This window comes from Enhydra lutris, unplaced genomic scaffold, assembly GCF_002288905.1.
Source record: "Enhydra lutris kenyoni isolate GAN:26980312 unplaced genomic scaffold, ASM228890v2 scaffoldscaffold85, whole genome shotgun sequence".
Taxonomy (NCBI): Eukaryota; Metazoa; Chordata; class Mammalia; order Carnivora; family Mustelidae; genus Enhydra; species Enhydra lutris.
In genome coordinates, this window is record NW_019154169.1 from 6662794 (window position 1) to 6681416 (window position 18623).

The following is an 18623-nucleotide window of genomic DNA, read 5'->3' on the forward strand; positions in this document are numbered from 1 at the left end:
TGGAAGCTGGTGGGACATCTCTCTTATTTAATGTAACCTTAGGGTTTCTCCATGTGGTCTTTCTGTGTGGGCTAGTTTGGGCTGCTTCTTCTTCTTCTTCTTCTTCTTCTTCTTCTTCTTCTTCTTCTTCTTCTTTTTTAAGATTTTATTTATTTATTTGACAGACAGAGATCACAAGTAGGCAGAGAGAGAGAGGAGGAAGCAGGCTCCCCACAGAGCAGAGAGCCCAATGTGGGGCTCGATCCCAGGACCCTGGGACCATGACCCGAGCTGAAGGCAGAGGCCTTAACCTACTGAGCCACCCAGGCATCCTAGTTTGGGCTTCTTAAGAGCGTGGTAGCCTTAGACATCTTACACTGCAGTTCAAGGTTCTAGGAAAAAGTCCCAAGAAAGATCCAGTTAGAAGCTATATCACTTTTCACGCCTAGCCTCAGAAACACATAGCATCATTTCCACTGTACTCGCAATTTATAAGGCCCACCCAGCTTCAGTGGAAAGGGGAAACTGTCTCTACTTCCTGATGGGAAAAGTGGCAAGTGTCTGGAAGACCAAGTGGGACCAAAACTACAGTTGCACTCATTTGTGGAAAAAACAATTTACCATAAACTGCAAACAGATTGAAGCAAAAGAAGGAGTCTTAATTTTCGCTCAGTCATGAAGACTAGACATTTTTATTACTGAGTTGAAACCATTTGTAGTAGGTAGAAGTGATCAAAAAAAAATCATGATCTTTAAATAAATTTTACCGCAGGATCAGGGAAGATCTAGCTCCACTGAGCATATTTAAAGTGACAATGAGAGACAAAAATGAAGCTATTTTCTGTTTACTCTCCTTGTCCAAGTAGATGTCACACAGGTAATGCCCACCCAGCCCAGTCAGAGCACTGCGCATGCGCACGGGTTGCCCACAGGCTGCATAAGTCCCTGGGTCCATCGCGAAGCCTGCTCTGAGGCTGCGACATCGTGGGGCCTGCAAGGACACCCTGACAAGGCCATCCAGAGGGGAGGCTGGGCACATGGCAACAGTCTTGACAGTCTTCAGCTCCCCGGTGACGGCTGTGCCTGGGAGCAGGAGCCCCAGCCCCCACACCCAAGACGCCTTTGTGGGGATGAGGCTGAGGCCAGAGCTGCTCTGCAAGTCTGAAAATTGGGAGAAAAAGGTATTTGTACAAGAAAATGAAACATAGAACAAAAGTAAGACTCTTAGGTTGGTCTGGGATTGGTACTGACTCTTACATCTTATATTTTTTACTTTTTAAATTGTTTAAGTTTTTTAAATCTCTTATGATTATAAACTCACAGGAAGTTGCAACAATAGTACGTTCAGTCCTGAACCTTTCGCCCCGCTTCCCCCCAGTGACATATACTGTGATACAATATCAAAACTAGGAAACTGATTCTGTATAATACTGTTAACCAGGCTACACACCTTACTCCATTTTCATCAGTTTGTACATACGCTCATGTGTGTCTGTGTGTGCTGACAGTGCGGGGCATGCTGACCTCATGTACAGATTCCCGTAACCACGACCACAGTCAGTTCCATAACCTCAGAGGAGCCCCATCTGCTACCCCTTAATAGCCACACCTAATCAACCCATCCATGTCCCTGTCCCCTGGCAGCTACTGACCTTTTCCCTGTCACTATAGTTTGGTCATTTTGAAGATGTCGAATAGAACTACACAAGGGGGGCGCCTGGGTGGCTCAGTGGGTTAAGCCTCTGCCTTCAGCTCAGGTCATGATCTCAGGGTCCTGGGATCAAGCCCCGCATCGGGTGCTCTGCTCAGCAGGGAGCCTGCTTCCTCTCTCTCTGCCTGCCTCTCTTCCTACTTGTGATCTCTGTCAAATAAATAAATAAAATCTTAAAAAAAAAAACAAAACCACACAAGGTGTGCCTTTTGATATTGGCTTTTTTTCCATTAAGCACAATGCCCTTAAGTTCCAGCCAAGTTGTTGCCCCTATCGATAGCTAACTCCTTTTTATTGATGAGTATGATTCTATTGTATATATGAGTTCTGTGTTTTCTTAGATTCTGTCTGTGTCTCTTTGGCATCTATTTACCACAAGCCCAGTTGCATTAAGTATGTTTTCTTATTTTCTGTATTCCTGATGTTTGGGCCTTTGGGAGCCTTACAGACCTGGAGAAAGATTCCCTCCCAGGCCTGGCCAATTCTTAGAGCTAGCAAGGGGCTTAGCAAGAAGCATGTCTTTTACATATAAACCAACCAAACCAGGGTCTATATATCCCAACCATCTTCTATCTGCCTTATCTGTGCTAAATCATCCCAGGGTGAGAAACCAGGCATCTAGAGACCTCTGCTATATTAAAATTCAATTGGGCAAAACTTAAAGATCTCCCTGGCTTTATTCCACATTCCTTAATTGGGTAGCACTCAATCTAGTAGGTAAAAAGGAGTTCCAAAGAGCCATACAAAGCAAGAGATTTTATAGTCAGAAGAGAGCAGGAACAAGAAAACTGTACTAGGCAAAAAAAAAAATAAAATAAAAAAATAAAAAAAAATCAGATTTGTTATTGCAAGGTTACTTTCCTTTAGGGGCAGGATGGCTAAAATATTGTGACAACAGCAGAGGCGGGTGAGGATGTGGAGAACTAGATCACCTATGTATTGCAGTATATATAATACAGTAATACAACACATCCACTCTTGAAAATAGTTCAGCAGTTTCTTATAAATCTCAAAATGCACTTACCATATGACTCAGCAATGGAACTCTTTTGCATTTATTCCAGAGAACTGAAAACTGTGTTTACATGAAGTCTGTACACGAATGTTCATATTAGCTTTATTCGTTATAGCCAAAATTTGGAAATAATTCACATATCCTTGAATGGAGAAATAGTTTTTTAAATTGTGGCACATTAAAAAAAAAAATTAAAAAACAAAAAAAATTGTGGTATAGTCACATCATGGAATACTACTCAACCATTAGTATATGCAACAACTCAGATGGATTTCAAGGCAATTATGCTGAAGGGGAAAAAAAAAAAAGCCAGTCACAAGAGTCTATGTATTGTATGACTCCATTTATATGGCATTCTTGAAATTTAAAAAATTATCGAAATGGTGAACAGATTAATAGTCACCAGGGCTTAAGGATGTGGGAAGTGGTGGGCATGGTTATAAAGTGGTAGTATCAGGGTGCCTGGGTGGCTCAGTGGGTTAAAGCCTCTGCCTTTGGCTCAGTCATGATCCCAGGGATCTGGGATCGAGCCCTGCACCAGGCTTTATGCTCAGCAGGGAGCCTGCTTCTCTCTCTCTGACTTCCTCTCTGCTTACTTGTGATCTCTGTCAAATAAATAAATAAAATCTTAAAAAAAAATAAAGTGATAGCATCAAGGTAGCCTTGTGGTGATTAAAGTTTTGTATATTGTGGTGGCTATAAGAAACTTACACACATGATAAAATTATATAAGCACTGGGGCGCCTGGGTGGCTCAGTGGGTTAAAGCCTCTGCCCTCGGCTCAGGTCTTGATCCCAGGGTCCTGGGATCGAGCCCCACATCGGACTCTCTGCTCAGCAGGGAGCCTGCTTCCTCCTCTCTCTCTGCCTACCTATGATCTCTGTCACATAAATAAATAAAATCTTAAAAAAAATTAAAAAAAAAAGATTTTACACCTCTGCTCTAGTCAATTTTTTTTAAGATAGATAGATAGATTGATTGAGAGAGAGATCACAATTGGGCAAAAAGGCGGGGGGGAGGTGGGGTGTGGTGGGGAAGCAGGCTCCCTGCTGAGCAGAGAGCCCGATGTGGGGCTCAATCCCAGGACCCTGAGATCATGACCTGAACCGAGGCAGAGGCGCCCTGCTCTAGTCAATTCTGATGTCAGTTCAATTTCTTTATAAAAATCCCCATACTTTGTCCAGATTTTCACATATGGTATAAAAATATCTATAGTACTTTTACCTTGAGATAAAATTCAAATACTATTATATTCACCCTTTTAAAGTATATTGTTCAGTAGTTTTTAGTATCTTCACAAAGTTGTACAACCATACACCACAAATCTCAGAACATTGTCATAACCCAGAAAGATAAAGTCCTTTTAAATATGTAGTCACTTCAATTTCATAGTATTGCTCATCTATCATCCTTATTTCCCCACACAAGTGACCAAAATATGTCTACTTTTTTTGTCAAATAATCAAATTTTCTATTTCAGCTTGTCCACTTTTTTCATTTATTTCTGTACAATTAATGCCTTTCTCTACTCATATTTTAGACTTGTTTTTGCTTATTTAAGCTCCTTGAGTTCTATGTTGAGTTTAGTAATGACCCCTCTAGCATTTTAATATATACATGCATAATGGTTTATAAAACTTCCAATACAACCTGCCATTCACAGGTTTTTCAATTGTGTGCATTTTCACTCACATTAAATAATATGTACATTAAGGACTTAGTTCCCTAACCCATGTTAATCAATAGGGAGCACTAAGTTAAAATTCAGATATTTGACAGCTATCCTGTTGTTATGGTTTCTTCCATTCTGGTCAAATATTGTGGCCTGTATGTTTTCTGTTTTGGGGGGGAACTAATTATTAGGAATAATATTCTTATCTCTTCCTGTTTTTTGATAGCTGTGCTTTCAACTATTCATCATATTCACAGGGTTTCAGACTGGCATTAATCTTGTGCAGGCATAGAAGGTGGAGTCTGAAGGAAGACTATCCACAAATTCTTTTTTTCTTTTAAAATTTCATGCTGAATAATGAGTGATGAGAAAACCTTTCCTATATCTCATTACATTAATCTCTTTTTTCCATTAGGAATTCTCTTAGACAAAGGTAAACAACATGGTTAAAAATCCTTTACACAAATAGGATTTGAGTAAAGAATTTTATATTCTAATATTCCAATATGTGTACACCTGGCTGGCTCAGTTGGAAGAGTATGTTACTCTCAATCTCAGGGTCATGAATTCAAGTACCACATAGGGTATAGAGATTATTTAAATAAACTTTATTATTTTTTTAAGATTTTATTTATTTATTTGACAGAGAGAGATCACAAGTAGGCAGAGAGGCAGGCAGAGAGAGAGAGGGGGAAGAAGGTTCCCTGCCAAGCAGAGAGCCCGACACGGGGCTTGATCCCAGGACTCTGGGATCATGACCAGAGCCGAAGGCAGAGGCTTAACCCACTGAGCCATCCAGGCGCCCCTTAAATAAACTTTAAAAAAAGTAATCTCTACAAATAATAAAGATAACTATGAAAATCAGTGTATCAAGAAACACAGTGGACAACTTTTACTAAGCATTTACTATGTAATAGGAATAGTTCTAAGCACTTTACATTTATTAATTCATTGAATCCTCACAACAAACCCCTACATATAACATGATTATCTTTAATAATACATAAGAAATAAAAGCCACTAACATATAAAAGTGAGAAGTAAAAACAAAAACTAGATGTAAACAACACACTGATAACTGGTTAATTACCTTTCTAGCATGAGACTGGGGTGGATAAAAAGGAACAAAACAGTTTACAGGGAGAAAATGCGCATAATTTCAGCGATTGAAATAGATGTTTTAAAAGAAAGAAAGAAAGAAACATTCAAAGATCAAAAATCAGGGCACACTTCATAACTGCAAACAGATGCAAATAGAACATGAGTAATCAAATCATTTTGAAAAGTAATTAAGTATATATAACTCATTTTAAAAATCTGTATTTACTAAAATGGCAACCATATTTTTTTGCATGATATAAAAACAGGTGAAGGGATAACACGCATGCATACCATGACTTTAAAAACAAAGTCTGGGAGGTTTGCTCTATCATCTTAAGAGTAGTCATTGATAGTTGCTATGATTACTGTTAATCTTGGTTTTTAGTTGCTGGTTTTCTGATTTTCCGTTTTATGTAAGAAAATACAAATTTGTGAAATGAAAGATTCTGAATCTTTCATTTGTGAAATGAAAGATTCAGAATCTTTCATTTGTGAAATGAAATGAAAGATTAATACTGACTTCAAAAACAAGGTTGTAATTCTACGATTAAAAAATACAAGGTCACACAATTTTAAACAGCATGATATTGGTGTAAGCACAAACACATAGATCAGAGAAGAAAAAAAATTCAAGCAAATATAAACAAGAATGTCTCACCAAGAAGGTAAAATAAAATAAGGGGCAAGAAAATAATTACTGAACAACTGCCCTAAGTACAAGATTGGGGGACATGGGATGGGCAAATGTCAATTTAGAATCTTAATTCATAACTTAGACTGAAATACATTTGAATTAAAAAGAAATATGAAATAAAATTTAAAAACAAAAAATAGTGAAAGTGTAACTACCAAACATGATTTTTTTTTTTGTTTAAAATATCAGGAAGGTAACAAGAGCTTTAACTTTTATTATTCATCAGTATGAGTTCCCTGATGACGAATGAGATCTGAGCCACTACTAAATGCCTTCCCACATTCCTTACAGTTATACGGCTTTTCACCAGTGTGAATTCTCAGATGTCGCGTAAGATTTGAGCATTTATTAAAGGCCTTTCCACATTCACTACATTCATATGGTTTTTCATCTGTATGAATTCTCTGATGTTGAAAAAGTTGTGAGTTCTGAGTAAAGGCCTTCCCACATTCAAGACATTCAAAGGGTTTCTCACCAGCATGAATTCTCTGATGTTGACGAAGTTGTGAGCTCTGGGTAAAAGCTTTCCCACATTCCTTACAATCATAGGGTTTCTCCCCAGTGTGAATTCTCTGATGATTAGTAAGCGCTGAGCCACTACTAAAGGCCTTGCCACATTCCTTGCACTCATAGGGTTTTTCACCAGTATGAATTCTCTGATGCTGAACAAGCTTTGAGCTCTGAGTGAAAGCTTTGCCACATTCTTTACATTCATAGGGTTTCTCACCTGTATGAATTCTCACATGTTGAAAAAGTTGTGAGCTCTTAGTAAAGGCTTTCCCGCATACTTTACATTCATAGGGTTTTTCACCAGTGTGAATTCTCTGATGGTCAATAAGATTTGAACAATAGCTAAAGGCTTTCCCACATTCCTTACATTCATAGGGCTTCTTACCAGTATGAATTCTCTGATGTTGAGAAAGGTATGAACTACAACTGAAAGCCTTGCCACATTCCTTACATTCAAAGGGTTTTTCACCAGTATGAATTTTCAGATGTCGAGTAACGTGGGAGCCACAACTAAAGAATTTCCCACACTCCTTGCATTCATAAGATTTTTCACCAATATGAATTCTTTGATGTTGAATAAATTGTGAATTCTGACTAAAGACCTTTCCACATTTCTTACATTCATAGGGTTTCTCTTCATTATTAATTATTTGATGTAGAGTTAAGAATGTCTGTTGAATAAATGTGGGCATGTATTCATGAGTGAGTATTTCTTGGCTGAAATGCCCACTTTGATATCCCAGTTGTTTTTCAAAGTGGTTTCTATATTCCAAAATGTCTCTAAAACTGGAGTACTCAAAGCCATGCTTTGTAAGTCCCATTATCTCCCTCTGGCATGACTCTATTTCATAAACTTCCTTCTTCAGAGACAGTAACTTGGTTTCACACATTGATTCCAGATCTGAAAGAAAATGAAATGGTAAATATTCTTACCACCCTACTCCCACCACTTTTATAATAGAAATAGGAAAATTAAAGTGAAAACAGCATCTCACAGTAAATGACATACAGTTCTCAAGTACATCTGTTTAATCTGAAAAGAGACCCCCAAAATGCACTGAAATTAATGAGATCTAATGCAGATTGTGAGGGAGGAGACTACAGAAAAAGGAACCCACAATGATTCTCAAATATTGATGTGCATCAGAATCAGAAGGGAAGGATAGTAAACGTACAATACCTGGGCATATGAAAAGATTACAAGTCATACATACATGTATATAAGCATGCATGTATGTACACGTAAGAAACCGTCATACTATATGTACCACAAAAAGTGGATAATTTCTTGACCTCCATTAAAGGCTTCCTGAGAGGAATAAATACTCATTGGGGAAGATTTCTGGGCTCTGTAGTATGATAAAGAATAGCTATTATTATGAAAAAATTTCTTATCAAAAATGGGGATTTTAGGCAAATTAAATGGTTTGAAGACATCAAAATGGAGCCTGTTGGAACATCTCAAGCCAGAAACGAGGAATTTGTTCCAGCATATTCTTTTTTATTTTCCTAGCCCTATAGGATTATTTCAGCAGTTTCCATACAGTTAAGCTCCTAAGTAGCATTTAAAACTATCCTCTTCTATGTCTACTGCCAATGGCCTCTCTTCCAAGCCAGAATCATCTCTTACTCAGACCACTGAAGTAGCCTCCCAACCCATCTCCCCACCAAGTTCTCACACTCTTTAATCCATTCAGCAACCCAAATTAACGTGGCCTGGTGTTCCACTGCTTGAAACCAAACTCCTCACACTCACTGGCAAAGACCAACTGATCTCCAATCCTGACTCACACTCCACTCTTGCTTGCTCATTGGCCCAGTAACCCCACTTTCTTTCAGTTCTGTAAACACATCAAGCTTTCTCCTCCTAGAAGGGCCTTTACAGGCCTTCCTTGGCCTTACATGGCCTTCCCTCCATCTGGAGTTTTCTTTTCTTTTCTTTTTTTTAAAAGATTTTATTTATTAGAGAGAGAGAGCGTGAGTGGTGGGGCAGGGAGTGGGGGGCAAATGGAGAGGGAGAAGCAGATGCCCCACTGAGTAGGGAGCCTGATGTGGGCCTCGATCCCAGAACCCTGGATTCATGACCTGAGCTGAAGGTAGACAAAACCAACTGAGCCACCCAGACACCCTGGAGTTTTCTTAATACATTAAATTGTAAGACCTAGCACTGAGCCTAGTACTACAGTAATTCTGAAATACTGACAGCACGAATTATTTTTCAATATGTCTACATTAGCAGTAAGATGATATGAAAATGTCTGTGATTTCCATTCATGTCAAAGTCACAGGAACTACTAATACTGCTATGGTTTGTTCCAAACACCACAGTAGGAAGATATGCAATTTTCAGTTTGAGTTTAGTAAATATAAAGATGTATTTTTTCTTCTTATCCAAGTTCACAGATGCCCTAAATTCTATTCAAAAGAATCCAAAATTAGCAACCTCCTTAAAAATGTGATGTCATTCCTCTGCTCAAATCATCTCATTCAGAATAGAATTCAAAGCCCACAGCCAAGGCCCACAGGACCCCAAATCATCAGCAGGTACACCCTACCTCTCACATGCACCTAGCACACAAACACACAAGCACACGTACATCCTGCTACTTTGCTGATCTCCTTTCCCACAAGTCCCTCTTTGCTTATTCCGTTCCAATCACAATGGTAAAAGCCAAAAAGCTCCTCATCCGGGGACTTTGTTCTTCCTTTTCCTTCTGCCTGAATCTCTTCTACCAGATACTTACAACATTTGTTCACTCGCTTCCTGCAGGTCTTGGTTAAATTATCACCTCATCAAAGAGGCCTTCTCTAACCTCCCTTCATACCACTTCCCACCATCTGACATTATAAACATATCTATTTTTTCTCCCTCACCCTCTAGAACACAGGCTCCACCAGAGCAAAACTCTGAATGTTTTATTCAATGCTGTAATCCCAGACCGGGACCAATACTTACTATATAGTAATGCTTTTCTGGAGCATTTACGATAAGGTAACACTTTATCCTAAATCTCGCCTTCTCTGCCACCTCTTCATTTCCATTATAGGCCTTTTCATTTTCCCCAACATCGTCATCACAGGAGGTGACGGCAATCACTTGCAAGCCTCCCAACTACTCATTCAGTACGAATTTTCCACTTCTGCATATTGAGCCTCTGACTTCCCGCTGAGCTCCCTGATTCTTTTTACTAGACTCTACTTGGTGGAAATTATTCATGGATATATTTTAGCACTACTTTTTGACTCCCAAGTTCTTAATAGGTGACATGATTAGCAAACGACAGCACCTGGCAGGCACCCTTGCACAAATCAGTAAATGAAAAACACTGGGTAAAGGAAAAATGCACAACCAACTGATAAAACAAGTCACTGGCAAGTAATACTCACGAAGACCAGCACTTGGAGGAGGGGCAGTGCATATGCGCATGTGCAGTCATGCATACACACACAACATTTAGGTGAGAGGAAGAAAAGCAGCAAGGAACTGGATCTAAAATATGGGTAAAAGTGTTTGGTTTTGTTTTTGTTTTTTTATAAAGATTTTATTTATTTATTTGACAGAGATTACAAGTAGCAGAGAGGCAGGCAGAGAGAGAGAGGAGGAAGAAGGCTTCCTGCTGAGCAGAGAGCCCGATGCGGGGCTGGATCCCAGGACTCTGGGATCCTGACCTGAGCCGAAGGCAGAGGCTTTACCCACTGAGCCACCCAGGGGCCCCGTGTAAAAGTGTTTTATTGGAGGGGAAGTGAAGAGCCCCTCCTATTTGAAATTATGGCAGTTGTTGGAGAAGAGTAGCAGAAAGAGTAGTAAGTGAGAGAAGGAATGAAATGGGTCATTTGTAAACTCATTCTAAGAGGACTTGGTTTTTTCCCACAAGCCTAGACAACACCTCAAAGGTGCTGGGTTTACCTGTGGTGCCTTGCTCCTGCCCAATCGCTTCTCACTCACCTGAACACAGGCCTCTTGTCAGCTCTCTGCCAACCATCCAGGGCTCTTTCCCTTGTTCCAATAAGGAGATAACTTGAGGCTTAGGAATGTAAAGTCCTGCTCACAAGAAAAGATATGGGACATGGTTACGCTGTGGGTAAACCAGATCCAGAAATCAGATTCAGTCCCTTGATGACCAAAGAGGAGATGCCACTACAGGAAAAGCCAAAGAAAGAGGATGAAGCTTCTGCCACAGTCACTGGAGTTGCCCATTTCCAACTCTTCCTTTGCATTGCAGCTTAAACCACTTATTTGGGAATAGGGAGCAGAAATTCAGCCGGTAACTTGAAAAGCAGCTGGGAAATTCACTGTGGAAGAAACATGCCAGAGGAGAAGTCTAAATTACTGGTATAGAAGCCCTTACCCATTGACAGCAGATTGCTATAGTTCTCCAACATCACATCTCTGTACAAGTCCCTCTGACCAGGGTCCAGGCACTCCCACTCTTCCTGTGAGAAGTCTACAGACACATCACTGAACATCACTGATCCCTGAAACAATAAACATATGTATTACTTGTGTAATAAAAGAAATAATCAGAGACTATTGCACTTGTACTGTGGGGTAAAGCAAATGAATGACTGTATTGTATCACTCTTAATCATTATCTTTGGATCTTAAAAATAGATGCAGGAGTAATTAGTTTATTTTATAATAACATATCTAGAGGGTGCCTGGCTGGCTCAGTTGGTAGAGCATGTGACTCCTGATCTCAGGGTTTTAAGTTTGAGCCCCATGTTGGCTGTAGAGAATACATCCAAAAATAAAATCTTAAAGAAAATCTATGAATAAACTTAACCAAAGTTGTGAAAGACCCATGCTCTGGAAACTATAAAACACTGATGAAAGAAATTGCAGATGACAAATAAATGGAGATATTCCATACTCATGGACTGGGAGAACAAATACCATTAAAATGTCTGTAGGATCCAAAGCAATCTACAGATTTAATGCAATCCGTATCAAAATACCAACAGCATTTTTCACAGAACTAAAGCAAACACTCCTAAAGTTTGTATGGAACCACAAAAGACTGGAATAGCCAAAGCAATCTTGAAAAATAACAAAACTGGAGTTATCACAATTTCAGGCTTCAAGTTAAATTATAAAGTTGTAATTATCAAGACAGTATGGAACGGACACAAAAACAGACACATAGAGCAATGGAACAAAACAGAAAGCCCAGAAATAAAACCACAATTATGTGGCCAATTAATCTTTGACAAGAGAGGAAAGAATATACAATGGGGAAAAGACAGTCTCTTCAACAAATGGTGCTGGGAAAACTCAATAGCGACATACAAAAGAATGAAACTGGACCACTTTCCTACACCATATACAAAAACAAACTCAAAATGAATTAAAGACCTAAACATGAGACCTAAAATCATAAAAATCCTGGGAGAGACCACAGGTAGTAATTTCTCTGATATCAGCTGTAACATCTTTCTAGATATGTCTCCTGAGACAAGGGAAATAAAAGCAAAAATAAACTATTGGGACTACATGAAAATAAAAAGTTTCTGCATAGCAAAGGAAACAATCAATAAAGGTTGCAAAGGCAACCTACAGAATGAGAGAAGATATTTGCAAGTGACATATCTGATAAAGGGTTAATATCCAAAATATATAAAAAACTAATACAACTCAACATCCTAAAAACAAATAATCCAATTTTTAAAAATGGGCAAAAGACACGAACAGACATTCCTCCAAGGAAGACATACAAATGGCCAACAGATACATGAGAAGATGCTCAACATCACTGTTCATCAGGAAATGTAAATCAAAACCACAATGAGATATCACCTCACACCTGTCAGAATGACTAAAATCAACAACACAAGAAACAACAGGTGTTGGTGAGGACATGGAGAACAAGGAACCCTCTTGCCCTAGGGTGGGAATTCAAACTGGTGCGGCCACTGTGGAAGACAGTATGGAAGTTCCTCAAAAAACTAAAAATATAACTACTCTACGATCCAGTAATTGCATTACTGAATACAAAATATTAATTCAAAGGGATACATGCACCCCTATGTTTATATAGCAGCATTATTTACAATACTCAAATCATGGAAGCAACCTCAGTGTCCATTGATAGGTGAATGGACAAGGTATGGTATTTATATAGACAATGGAATATTACTCAGCCATAAAAAGAATGAAATCTTGCCATTGCAACAACATGGATGGATCTAAGGAAAATAAGCAAGTCAGAGAAAGACAAATACCATATAATTTCATTCATATGTCAAATTTTAAAAATGAAACAAACCAACAAAGGAAAAAAAGAGAGAGACCAAAAAAAAAAAAAAAAAAGACTCTAAACCATAGAGAAAAAACAAATGGTTACTAGAGCAGAGGTGGTCGGGGGATGGGTGGAATAAATGAAGGGGATTAAGAGTACACTTATCTTGATGAGCACTGAGTAATATATGGAATTGCTGAATCACTATATTGTACACCTGAAACAAATATAACATTGTATGTTAACTGAAGAAAAAGGGTAATCAGTTTATTTTATATTGAAAACAAACAAGTTCCTGATTTTATTTATTGAAAAGGCCTAGAAATAATAATTCATCCAGTACAAATAAACACCCCAGTGTCTACACTGTAGTCCTTAAGTATCATATTCAAATAAAAAGAACCAAGGTCCATTGGGGAAAGAGATGATTTCAGGATTGAGTCAGAAATGCACAGGATGAGTCTGAACTATTCTATTGTATCAGAAAGCAAGAGAGCTATCAAAAACTATTAGAATCATGTTACAAGGACTCAGGCACCAACTTGAAGAGCCTCTCAATGGCCAAAAATGGTATAATTTTATGATCTAATATAATGGACCTATAGATTAAAAAATGTTTAAATCATGAGCTCATAACAACAATGAATTAAAAAACCTTCTGGTCACCTTTTTAGGATTCTAAGAAACTAACTCATTATTCAAATATTCTTTCCTAGACAGACTATCCTTTAGGGTAACCAGACAGTTGATGAGAAATTTTAATTTATAAAGAGGATTTCACCTAATCTATGAAGGAGGAATGACAGAATTAAAATATCATTCTGCAACCTCTAATCTAGACAATAACCATCAATGGTGGGTAACATTACAAAAAGGAACAGAACCAGATATAATGTGCCTCCTGATAGACTCACATATCACCACCTATGACATACTCATGACAAAAAAAAAAAAAAAAATCCCAACTGACTCTGATCAAACATCTAGACTTAACTACCAATTTTCAGGAAACAGTTAAATGATGCCACAGAGATGCAATCGGCAAAATCCAAAGAGTGGACAAACAAACCATTTTTTTCCCTTTTCTAACAAAAACATACACAGAAAGAAAATAGATGGAAGGGGTACCTACAAAATAAGACACTCAAAAGACCTCAGTGAACTGCAGTGCACAGTCCTTATTTGGATTCTAATTCAAATAAGCAATTAATTCAACGATTATGAAAATTTGAACACTGGCTAGATATTGATGATACTAACAAATTACTTTTAACTTCTCTAGAGGCAATAATGGCATAATGGTTGTTCTTAAAAATAATCCTTATCTTTTAGAAATACAATTTGTAATTTCTTCAAAATAATCCTGCATATAGGAGGGAGGGCAGGGTAATGTGTAAGGAAGAAACAAGTATCAGTATAAATGAAACAAGATTGACTGGGAGGTGAAGCTGAATGGTAAGTATATGGGAGTTCTTAACTTCTCCACTTTCCTATGTCTGAAATTCATTATTATGAAAAATTTTAAAGGCGGTTGGTAGAGAACAGAATATCCGCAAGGCTCTAATCACAAAATAGCATTGCTTTAAACAAAATTGTGATATAACTGTTGTGGGATAAGGAAGTAGAGTGTAATATAGCAAATCTAAATGCACACATACCTTGCAAAAAAATAACTACAAAATGTCAAAAAATTTGATTAATCAAGATAGCAATATAGGAATATTCATTAAAATATGGATATATTCTATTGTAAACAGCTAAAAGAGATGCAAGTATCTCCCTTTAGGGAGTATCTTTATTGCTGAGATTAAAAAAAAAACAAACTGGTGAGTCATATGGAAATTCCTCATGACCCACACTTCCTGTTCAACTTCAAATTGAAATTCGTTCATGGATGCCCTAAAAGTCACAGAGACCTATAGGATCAGCTACCGAGACCACAATCTTCCAAGCTCATAAACCAGGAGGTGTCGCAACAGTCTAACATTTGGAACTACCAACATCATTTCCTATTCTATCTCACTGGTAAATACCGATCCATAGAACAAACCCGTGTTTGCTCCCACCTAAGCAACTTGTACTTCTCCACCTCTTCAAGTCACTGGAAAGACTAAGTTCATTCTACAAAACTACTCTCATTTCTTTTTATAAGAATTCATTTCCTTTCCATCATAGTTCCTGGGAGAGGGCTGAGAAAAGAGATGCCAGAGCAAAATATTAATGCTGGGTCAAAAGAAGAGGGCACTTAAGAATGGTGATGTAGGGCACCTGGGTGGCTCAGTGGGTTAAGCCGCTGCCTTCGGCTCAGGTCATGATCTCAGGGTCCTGGGATCGAGCCCCGAATCGGGCTCTCTGCTCAGCAGGGAGCCTGCTTCCTCCTCTCTCTCTGCCTGCCTCTCTGCCTGCTTGTGATCTCTCTGTCAAAAAAAAAAAAAAAAAAATAAAAAAAAAAAAAAAAAAAAAAAAAAAAAGAATGGTGATGTATTATCTGGTTAGACTGAGGGGAAAAGGAGACCAAGGATCCTGAAGGGGAAAAGGGAACCTGATAGCCAAAAATGTTAGGAGTAGGAAAACAAACAGTCACATGACCATTAGAAAATTTTTTTCTTTTTCTTTTCTTTCTTTCTTTTTGAAACTAAATGTCAGGAAGGTAAGAAAAAAGCATCAACTCACCTGGGCCATGGCTTTCAGTATTGCAGGAGAGGATGAATCCTTGGGGCTGTTTTCCTGAGAAAGGATAGTATTCTGAGAAAGCAGGACTGGGGAAGCAAAGAAATGTTCTAGAAAACCACACTGGCTTTCAGCTGATCACTCCGGGTCTTATGATGTAACTGCGGTTCGTGGGAGTATGGGATAAATCGTACTTCTTCAACCCAGAAGTCCAAGGCTTCAGCTCTAGTAAAATGGATCCCGGCTAGTGGATTCAAAGGAATACAGACTCCTATTCCTTTCCTTCATCTGATTAAGCCAGGTTCTGGCCTCAGCCAAGTGATTCAGGCCAGACCTTGTCCCACTTCAGTGAACCCAAGACCGAGCTACTTTGACCTGCCTGAGGAGATCCCTCCTCTGCGGTCCTCACTCAGGTCTTCAAGCAAATTCACCCAAATGGTATCCTTTGTCCAGGAACCCAGTATGCTCTGATCAGAAGGACTAAGACTTCCCTAATGAAGTCTTCTCTCTTCTTAAGACCAAGACAGTCTGTCAACTCCCATCCCCCCAGAACTCCTCACCTCAGCCATACACAGAGGCACTCCTCATTCCTACCCTATAGCTGTTTTTCTAAAATAATAATAACAACAACTTTGCCTATATGTTTTTGCCATGTAAAACAAGGTGTAACTTTTTTTTAAAATTTTATTTATTTGACAGAAATCACAAGTAGGCAGAGAGAGGGAGAAGCAGGCTCCCTGCTGAGCAGAGAGCCCGATGCAGGGCTCGATCCCAGGACCCCGAGATCATGACCTGAGCCAAAAGCAGAGGCTTAACCCACTGAGCCACCCAGGCGCCCTTACTTTTATAGCTTTTTAAAACTAAAATTTATGGCATCGATTAGTACAGTGAAATGGACATTCTAATTACTAAAATTAGACCAATTTTGTGGCTGAAAGGAACCAGAGGACTGTTTATTTTCCAACTGTGACTGAAAAGACTTATCCATAGGCAGGAAATTAACTGGCCCAGAGAAGCTTAATAGAAGTTATGGGGAAAAAATAAAGCAGTTGTTTCCTATGGAAACTGGTTTTCTAATGGATTTAGCGGGGGAAACTGAGCCACACAGGCACCCCGGTTTGACATTTCTTAAACAGAGTTCCCATATGACTTAGCAGTCTCATTTCTAGGTATATACTGAAGGGAACTGAAAACGTATATTCACACAAAACGTGTCCATGAATATTCATAGCCGCATTATTCACAATAGCCAAAGAGTGGAAATAATCTAAATGTCTTTCAACTGACGAATGGGTAAACAAAATGTGACCTATCCATACGATGGAATATTATTTAGCAATAAAAGGGAATGAAGTTCTAGTAACACACCACAATGTGGATATACCTTGAAAACATGATAAATGAAAAAAATCTAGTCACAAAAGGCCACATATCATATGATTATCTAGGAAATTTGAAGATACACACATATCCTATGGCCTGGTAATTCTATTTGCATGTTTATACCCTAGGAAAGTATGCATATAAAAACATGTTTAGGGCACCTGGGTGGCTCAGTGGGTTGGGCCTCTGCCTTCAGCTCAGGTCGTGATCTCAGGGTTCTGGGATCGAACCCTGCATCAGGTTCTCTGCTCAGTGGGGAGCCTGCTCCCCACCCCCCCGACTGCCTCTCTGCCTACTTGTGGTCTCTGTCTGTCAAATAAATAAAATCTTTAAAAAAAATGTTCCGAGCAACCCTTTTAAGTGAGCCCAAAACAAGAAAAAAACAAATGTCCAAATATATAACTGGGGTTTATAACAATAAGGATAAGTCTAAGAAATGCAATATTGTGGTAAAAAAACAAGACTCAAAACAATATTACCCAGTACAATTTAATTTCAAAAAAGACAAAACTATATTACTTAGAGATGTGTAAATATATGATAAATTGTTTTTTTTTTTTTAAACACAACAAGAAAATACATTATCACCAAAGTCAGAATAAGGGTTACCAAAAGAGGTGAAGAGAATAAGTTTATTCTGGGGGCAGGAAGAACAGAGGCTTCTGGAGGGCGGACACAAGTTTTTATTATATAGAGGTTCCCTTTATAATTCTTAAACTGTATGTCTATATTTTAAACACTTTTGTGGAAATATGTAATATTCAGGAATTTTTAACCAAGAAAAATTAATTATATAATAGCTATAAATTTTAGTGGAAACATAAAATATGAAATGATAAATGCTTTGAGATTCTGATCTTGAAAATAATGTATACTGTACACACAGGAAATGTGTTAGAAGGAAATTGATCAATATTTGACAATGGTTGTATTTGGGTGGCAGGAGTTTATTTTGCTCTCTGTAACTTCCCATTTTCCAAATTCCTTAAAATAATCATGTGTACGTATGTATGTGCATGTTTAAAAAGAAGCAAAAGCTTAATATACCGGAGAAATTGAGCTATTTTCTAAATTAGTAAGTGAATACTATGTAGAAAGAAATGAAGGGAACTGTTGGGATCTGTGTGTCCACCCCTTGAAGTTCCCATCATTTCTTTAATGGAAATTTGTCCAGGTCCCATAGATGAGTCTACATTAAACGACGCCACCCAGAAGAAAAGCTTAAAAAGGAAACCCCCTAGCACCTTTTATTTGGCTTCCTCAACATTCATTCCTCCTTCTTCCTCTGGGGACCTAACTGAGAAGAGCAGAGCTGAGGAACCAGAAAGGAAACATGAGATGCCAGGCCTTTCTTGTGGCCCAGACTGACCAAAGCAGTAGTAGTTCTGGATTCACACCTACTCCCCGCCCCCCACCCCCGCTCCCATGGAGAGGAGGGATGGAGAGAGGTCAGAGTCTAGGCTGTTCAGAACATTCCAGTCTGAGCATGTCAGAAGGGAAGAAGTTTCTGCTGTCCAGAACCAAAATCTTCTCTTGACCTCACACAACTACTGGGACAACACAATGCCACCCTGGCAACAATCACAGGCACCCTCCAACTGCACACACGGTGCCACAAAAAGTTACATGTTCATACTCACACGTCCTCATAA

The 18623-nt window shown here is 38.6% G+C and overlaps 1 protein-coding gene across 1 annotated transcript in view; it reads right to left on the bottom strand.

Annotated features, from left to right (window-relative positions):
• The window catches only part of LOC111161453 (zinc finger protein 527), a 511863-nt gene extending 496238 nt beyond the window's left edge, over positions 1-15625 (bottom strand). The window contains exons 1-4 of the mRNA XM_022525113.1: positions 15592-15625; positions 11032-11158; positions 10629-10724; positions 6438-7583 (exon numbers count right to left, since the gene is read on the bottom strand). Coding sequence (XP_022380821.1) covers positions 6438-7583; positions 10629-10724; positions 11032-11158; positions 15592-15600 — 1378 coding nt within the window. The 5' untranslated portion in view covers positions 15601-15625. The remainder of the gene's footprint in view (positions 1-6437; positions 7584-10628; positions 10725-11031; positions 11159-15591) is intronic.
• Positions 15626-18623: the final 2998 nt, after the last annotated feature.